The 8783-nt window shown below is 39.2% G+C and overlaps 1 protein-coding gene across 1 annotated transcript; it reads left to right on the forward strand.

Moving 5' to 3' along the window:
- Window positions 1-1355: 1355 nt before the first annotated feature.
- Window positions 1356-5766, forward strand: LOC147883557 (mediator of RNA polymerase II transcription subunit 11-like). The gene is made up of 3 exons (XM_087399924.1): window positions 1356-1520; window positions 1628-1744; window positions 5060-5766. The coding sequence occupies exons 1-3, from the start codon at window positions 1392-1394 to the stop codon at window positions 5243-5245; spliced, it is 432 nt and encodes a 143-aa protein (XP_087256050.1). The 5' UTR covers window positions 1356-1391; the 3' UTR covers window positions 5246-5766.
- The last annotated feature ends 3017 nt before the right edge of the window (window positions 5767-8783 follow it).

Consider the following 8783-nt stretch of genomic DNA (forward strand, 5'->3'; position numbering starts at 1 on the left):
CTAGACATGTTCAAGAGAGTAAGAGGCCATTGGAATTAATCCACTTTGATGTATGGACTACTAAAGCTACATCTATTGGAGGCTGTCATTATTTTGTCACTTTTTTTATGACTACAGTAGAAAAGTTTGGGTGTATTTTATGAAAAAGAAAAGTGAAGTGCTTGGGCATTTCAAAGCTTTTAAAGCTATGGTTGAAAAAGAAACAGGCTTGTAAATAAAATGCCTAAGGTCAGATGGAGGGGGAGAGTACCTCTCAAATGAGTTTGCAAGGTTCTTGCAGGAGCATGGCATAAAGCAGCAATATTCATGCAGTCATACCCCACAACAAAATGGACTTGCAGAAAGGAAAAACAGGCATATTGGAGAGGTATCTCGTGCCATGCTCAACGAAAAAGACCTGCCAGATTATTATTGGGCTGAAGCAGTTGCTACAGTAGTCTACATAATGAACAGGACTCCCACTACATCAATACACGGCATGATGCCAGAGGAGAGGTATACTGGTAGGAAACCATATATTTCTCATTTGAAAGTTTTTGGTTGCATTGCCTATATTCATGTGTCAAATGAGTTGAGATCCAAGTTGGATCCAAAAGCTGAGAAGTTTATCTTTATTGGATATTCTCTGCAACAAAAAGGGTATAGATGCTATAATCCTTCTACTCATAAGTTTACAGTAAGCAGAGATGTTGTTTTTGATGAGATGTGTAGTTGGTATAAACCAGTAAATGTGATTGATGATGTAGATGCACAAAATGGTAATGCTAGACCAGTAGTGTCCTCTGGTAGTGGTTCACATACTTCGCCATGGACATGCAAATTGAGATCAGGAGAATCTCCTCAAAGCAATGCAGATAGTGGTATGCAAGTATCACGAAAGGGAAAAGAGAAAGTAGATCAGCCCATGGTTGATGTGAATGCAGGTCATTCTTATGTGGATGGTGAATCCAGTGGCTCAGAATAGAGCCTTGATGATGAGTTGGGTATTCCTTCTGTTGTTACACCTGCAGTAAGGAAGACAAGGGATGTTTTGAGAGCACCTGGTAGTGAGCCTATTTTGCGCAGGTCTACCAGAGTCAAGTATCCTGTGGATAGGCTGAAATATGATGGATTTACAGCCATTCACTATGCTTATATGGTCAAAGTGATACAAGAACCAGAACACACTTCTTTTGAGCAAGCCATGGGAAAAGAAAAATGGGAGAAAGCCATGTATGAAGAAATGAATGCCTTGGAAATAAATGCTACATGGGAATTGGTGCCTTTGCCTAAAGACAAGAATGCAATTGGCTACAAGTGGGTTTATAAGGTTAAGCACAATGCAAGATGGTTGAAAATGGTTTGTTTAGAATAGCATTAGAGTGAAAATTACAAACATGCTAATCTAATCCATGTGCTTACAACTCGGTAGGAAGCTTTGGCACGCATGCTCAAGAAGCCTGGTAAATATGACGAGTGCCATCAACACAACAGCAGCTTCGCAGTCTACTTCGCTGCAGCGCCTCTATCATGTTGAGAAGGTTTTCCTCGCTATGTCTGCTGTTCATCCTCGGCATAGATAAATGATTTTGCAGAAGAAGAGAAGGGAGTCTTTTCTTGTCTCTCATGGGCCTTCTACTTGCTGCAGAGAATTGTACATGCAGTGGACTTGGCGGGAGGAGTTATGGACGAGTTAGCAAATGCCATGGGCCCACGGAAGGAAGTGGTCGCAGCTCAATGCTGTGAGTTCATGCAGTCGGTCAAGGTGACTTCTTTAAGGATACTGTCTTGTTTGTAGGAAGTGCACATATCTGTGAGCAGAACTCATCAAAACCTCCTGGAAATTTTCTAGAAGGCTGAAGATACGACCTACATATGTCTCCAACCACTGGAAAGTAGAGCACATCAGGGCCACGCTGTGTACCAGGGACCTCATACGTGTCGATCTCTTTGATTCAAACTCTACCTATATCTTATTGACATAATGGTGTGCAATTTGCATGGTTTATAGATATCTCCAATGGATCTAGTGTGGGTCAACTAGGGGAAGACCGAAGTCTTTGTTTGTTGCTTTTCTGAAGCTGCAAGGGAACGTGACAAGCACCATTGCCTCGATGAAGACTTACTTAGGGGCCTACTTAGATTCATTCAATGCTTATTGTTCAGATAGGGAAAGCCTAGGCAATGCAGGCAGGCGATTATTAGTTGAGTATTGAGTGAGCTAGACCCAATTTGATAGAATCCAGCGACGATCCGTGCTGTATAATGTAACTGCCTGCTCAATTTTTAAGGCCATCTGTTCTCTCATTAACGTTTATGTCTATAGAGCTGTATACTGGGACAACTAATTGAATGAGCTTTAACTACACAGTTTGGGGAAAGCCAGCGTGGATCTATGCTTTATAATTTTACTGCCTGCTCATTTTTTAAAGGCAACCTTTTCTCTCATCAATGTGAACTTCTATCTAGCTATATACTGGTGCCACGAGCAAGGTGTTACATGAATCTAGCCATATACTGGTGCCACGAGCAAGGTGTTACATGAAAGAGGTTTGGCTGAATCTTCAACTCATACTTGCCCTCGGGGTTTTTCATGAATAATGATCAATTTCCCTGGACTAAAGGAGACCATCTTACTTATTCAAATGTCTTAGATCACTGCCTGATCGTCAAGCTCTCATTTGGTGGGGTCAAATACATTCTAGAGATTTAGAGAGCTAGAGCTAGGATAGAAGCTTTTATGCACATTGCTATTGTAATCGCTGTTCCTTTCCCCTTCTAATGCTCTTATGTCTGTCCTCGGCCATCACTCCACATGTGAGCTATGCATGAGGTGCCGTCATTTGTCTTTGTTATAAGGTCATGTCTACCTTCTCTCTATCCTTAGCTTAAGTGCCCCCCATACTCTGTTTTATCAGCGTTCTATATAGAAAAGTGATTTCAGTTTAATGCCCTGCTGGGCATGTTCTAGAGAGGCACATGGCATTTAGCATTAGAGTTGATTCAGGTTTGTGTGATTCTTGAGCATGATGTCAGCACATTATCCAAGACTAAAAGACACTAATGTTAAAATCTTGAGCTATCATCTGCCTAATAACATTAGCAACTTCAGTATTAACATGGAATCACCTACAATGCCGACCATCTAGCATGGCAAAACATAGGTCAGTTAGGCGTTCCCAAGTAAACGACACAAAGCATCTCTAGGACCCCCGCCGCGTCTGGTGAGGTTCTATGGTATACCTTGCCACAGTCAACTGCACCTCTTGCCAGGCCAGATCCAAGGACTTTTGCCCTTGCCACCTTTCCTGCACATGGTCGCCAATTTAGACAGCTTCTAGAGCTCCATGTATTTTCTCTTGTGAGGTGCTGCCCATGTGGCAGCCCCCTCTCTCTCTTTTCTCTGGGCATCTTCTGCCCTAAGTCTCCCTCCGCCATGCTCTTCTCATATGGGGGCTTACAACTGGTTCCAATTGAGCATCAGCAGGGGGAAAAGTAGATAATTTCACGATTGCAGAAATTCAATTGGAATTAGGCACATCTATTTATTGTGCCTGGCAGAATGGGCTTTTGCCTAAAATTCAGGGCAATCATGATCCAGTCATTCCGGAACTTGGTGCAACCTTGGAAAGTGCTGGAGTGACGCAGTATATCAAGTTTGATTGATTAATTTTTGCTAATCGTAGCTTCTATAGGATAGTCCCTGTGCCAATCATATGAACCCAGAATTGCAGCGATTCATGAGGGCTTTTGTTTAGCAGGTCATTACGATCATGTTGATGTAAAAATCCTTCAAATCTTACAACTTTGAAAATTTGGCGTGTTTACAAGATGACACGTGACACATAGAGATCGGGGAACTTTCCCGCGATAATTTCTTGCATAGAGGTGGGTCTTAGGCTTCCAAACACATGCTTCCAATTCATCAATTTGACATGATTTTCCAATACTTTCCCATGATTTTCATGCTCTGATACCACTGAAACAGAACTAGCTCTATCTCTAAATAGTTCTTACTAATTCCGGACCAACAACTTTGAAAATTTGGCGTGTTTACAAGATGATACGTGACACATAGAGATCCGGGAACTTTCCCGCGATAATTTCTTGCATAGAGGTGGGTCTTAGGCTTCCAAACACATGCTCCCAATTTCAAAATCAATTTGACATGATTTTCCAATACTTTCCCATGATTTTCATGCTCTGATACACTGAAACAGAACTAGCTCTATCTCTAAATAGTTCTTACTAATTCTGGACCAACAGATAGCCTTGGACCAGGCCACTCCAAACCAGTAGAGCAGAAATAGTCAGTTTTAGCAGGAATCCTTCCCTATTATGACGTCTAAGCTATAGCAGCAAGTTGATTTATTAGTGAAGTTTTAGAGCTGAGATGCTAAAATACAGGGAGGTACCTTTCAGAGTTGGAGAAGAGGTTAGTCAGGGGCTGGACTTACACAATAGCTTGCAAGCGGCTGGTTGCTCTTTCGTGATAAAAATGAAATTCAACCAGCTTTTAGGGTAAAGCCAGAAATAGCATGGCTGCCCCTCGTTTTATAAATAGGTTAATGTAGGTAGGAGTGGGTAGATTGGTCTAGCACCAAGCAGCAGGAAGCTCTAGGCAAATTGCAAATCAGCTAGGAGGGTTTATGCTGTGATTTGCAATCCAGACCTATATCATTAGGAATCCCTGTATGTGGAAGGTCAAGAAGTGTCCAGATCTACTCCCAGGTAAGTGTCCAACTTCAGCTTTGGCAGTTTCTATGTAGACATGCTTGCATATCGTTATTTTGGGCAAAAAATATAGAGGAAATGGCCTATACCAAAGTTCCCAGGAAAGTGTTTTAGAGGTGGTGGTTTTTAATATGTGAAGGCATCGATCTGACCTTGTTGAGTCATATTTATCCGTGTAGACATGATTCTACCATAAGGGGATTTCCTTGTCGAAGTACCACCGAAGCAAGGTGGGATGGTTTAAGATTGCACACGCACACGCACACGCACACGCATGCACATACACATACATATAGATATACATGTATATAAACCTTTTAACTGATTTTGCTTGTGCATGGGACAGGACATTCAAGTTACCTTGCGCGATGAGATCAAGGGCATGTGCGACTATCGACCTTATGAGAATTGTGACTATATTGCACGCATGGCTGCTGAAATCAATATTAAGAAGCTAGATTGTGTGATTGGACAAATTGAAGGCATGCAGAAAACTATTGAACAAACTGAGGAATCCAGTCCAGCGATGTAGCTTGTGATGTCATTTACTTTAAGTTGCATACAGCTGATGTTTTAGGTGTTGACCTAGAATAGACTTAACACACTAGGAAACGGTGCTTGGGATGAGAAGTGGGCATGAAGACTTCATGGTGAGCTTTGATGATCTTTGTGAAGCCAAGGTTGATGTTTAGAATGCAAGTCTTATGTATGTTAAGAATCGTGGCAGGTATGTGTAATGGATTTTGTGATTCCAAGTATGCAATAACTGACAAGGACTAAGGTGGCTCCAAAAGCCATATTTTTACCAGCAGTCAAAAATGTAGAGTGACATGCAGTTGTACTTATGTGGGCTTTGAGATGGTTGCTTCACTATGTTTCATTCAATACTAGTGCACAATTATGTAAGCTTTCTTTGGGAATACAAATGTGCACTCGGATACAGTTGAATTCATCAGGTCTATGAACGGGAAGTAGCTTCTGGCTTGACAAGAAACTCGAAGGGTTTCTTCATTTCAATATAAAAAGATTTCATGTTCAGAAAACGCATGTAACATTAAATCATATGCTAAGGTAGTTTTCATTATTGATATTGTGGTTCGTCTCCAAGTTAATGTGAGTATAATTCAGCCATCTCAGTCACAATCTGAGTGTAACTTGTTGCCTTTCATTCTGCTCTGTGGTGTTCATCACATAAGATCAAAGTCAGAAAACTGCAGATTTCAAACGACAAATCTGTTATCTGTTTTTGATGGTTTGGATACCCTTAATCCTATCATGGCCTTTTGCTTGGATAGGCAAGTGGACTCTATATAGAAGATACACAAAAATTGTCACTGTATGGCTGGCTGGCTTTTGAGGTGAATTCCTTTTTGTGTGGTCTGATTATTGAAATCTTGAAGGTTGTTAATCTGAACGAATCCAAAGAGACAATTACAAAAGAGACTACTATTCTTTCAGCTCCACTTCACAGCTTATGTTCATTCTTGTGTGAACTGATGGTGTAGAAGATTACATCTCGGTAGGTTGGTTCACTAGACCTTATGAGCATTGAGGTATTGGGGGTGATGTTCAATATCTATGGGTTTAATATACCTCAGTTAGTTTAGAAAACCCATAGCACTATTCAAATTTCTATTTTTTAATTGATACCAAATACATCTACATGTGGGACTTGCTTTTTGAACAAGAAGAACATGCTTGACTTGTGCTTGCCACTTCTAGCCTCAAATCTCTCCCAATCTCCCTCAAGCCTTCTTGAGAAGGCTTGTATAGAGATTGGTGTGCAAGTCATAATGCTGTCATCAGTACCATGTGGATAGCCACCTCATTAGGGCACATCAACTCATCATGGACATGTGGCACATAAGCCATGTCATCACTATGCATTTGAAGCGAAATTTCTAGTAAGCACATTATTCAAATTGCACATGCAAACTCATGCCACATCAAAATGCATCCTAAGCAAGCCTCTTCACTAACACACCTTGCATATGCTACCATGTTGTAATTTCCATGTGACTTACATTGCAATTGGTAGCCTAGGTCTAATTGGACCATAGGTCAATCTAGATAATCGAATCTACAAACTTTGAAGCTTGAAATTTCCTATTTTTAGATATTCATATCTTGGTTGTTTTGCATCTAAGTTGAGTGATTTTGCACATTTAAAGTACATATTATTCAAAAAAACATCATTGAGTAAATCCTATTCTTGGTTGCCATTATTCAGGGCAATCAGTGCAGTTGTCTCAATGCTATTTTGGTGATATCTTGATCAATTTTGGTCAATGTTGTCTTCTGTGACTAGTTCAACATATCAAAATCCATCATGTTAAAGCAATTTTGGTTGCTTTTTGGCACATTTTTGCCAACTATAATGTTTGGTTAATTTTTGTCATTATCTTTGGTGATTTAGCAACACATTGCTCGATTTTTAGATTTGTTTTCACTTATATCCTTGTTTCACTAAAAGCAACAAAATTTTCAAGAAAAAAGACATTATTTGCATTTGACTACACTTGTTGTCTAGGTATAGAAAAATCACAGGATGAGATGATATTTTGGGAACATAATAGTAAACTTAATGATCACAATTATGGGAATTGCAAGTTCACATATTATGGTCGAATATCATTTTAGAACAAGAAAAGAGAACAGAAGACCAACTTTAATAATGCCACTTATTACAGATGAACTTCAAGAACTTGGCAAACAATAAAACGAATGGGATGAGAAAGCATAGTTGACATCAATCCCATTAATTTCAATGTCAACTATGTCATGATTCCTATCATCAAAGAAAAAAAGTCATCTATAGATGCACTTGAAAATTAGTTATGCAAAGAACATGTCCAAAATTGTTATCTCGACAATCAATTGACAATGCAACCAAGCTGTAGATAGAGATAGTTCCAAATTAACTAGAGACATAGCAGATTAATTAGCATCCATTGGTCCTCAAGAAATCAAGATTGTAAGATTAGTACTAATTGCTCCAATGGTTTAAAGACTATGATCAGTTTGTCATAGCAATGGTCACCACACATGGACCATACTCCTTTGAGCAAAGAGATATAGCTAGTAATAAGTACAATAGAGTTAGCAATCAACCTCAAAATCAAGGCAATTCGCACATAAAATCTACACATTATGCTAATGATCATTATTAGGATTTATGACCCAAAACAAAGTTCTCATTTCTTAATATGCTAATGCAGTGAAACCAATTAATAATAATCACAAAGATGAGAATTCTTGGTGGTTTGACTCAATGCAAGCAACCATATGACTCCTAAAAGGATTGACATTTAAACATAAATGCCAAAGAGATTGTTGGTATGGGTAATATCACACCTCATAAAATTGAAGGAATTGGTAGCATATCATCGTCTAGTGATGTCAGTATTGCAAAATGCATGATGATGCTTTCTATATTTCAATTATGCCACAAATTTACTTTTTGTTGGTCAAATGATAGAGAATCATATGGAAGTTGTTTTCAATAAGTATCGATGCATAGTCAACGAACTTGAGAATCCTAACTCCATCAATGTTAAAGGTGCCAAGATTGATAGAAATTTTAAACTTTGGTTAGCAATGCCGATTCAGAGAGTTCTTGTTGCTCATCATAAAAAAAAAGATTCTTATCTCAATCGACTATGGCATAAGGAGTTTGGACATGTCAATTTCAAGAAGCTAATTTGATTGAACTAATGAAACATGGTACAAGGCCTTCCACAAGTTTATTTTCAAAAATATGTTTGTGAAGCATGCATAGGCAACAATTTCCAACATCATGGTCTAGGAGATCAAATGTTCTCCATAACATATTTTCTAGCATATTGGGTTAGAGTAAGTGAAGTGTTTTTTATGACACATGGGATATAAGTAAAGCATTGTACTTAATGTTACAAAAATTGGATTTGGTTATAACCATGAAGTTGTGGCCATTGGGATGGTACATGCAACAAACCCATTTGATGGATGCCATGGGTAAATCCTTGATGTTGGATGTCTATCACTGCCAATGGTCAATATTAGTGCACTTTTGCTACTCCCAACTAATGATG

Source organism: Dipteris shenzhenensis, chromosome 28 (assembly GCF_047967505.1).
Source record: "Dipteris shenzhenensis isolate YYH24624 ecotype China chromosome 28, Dip_SZ_1.0, whole genome shotgun sequence".
Classification (NCBI taxonomy): Eukaryota; Viridiplantae; Streptophyta; class Polypodiopsida; order Gleicheniales; family Dipteridaceae; genus Dipteris; species Dipteris shenzhenensis.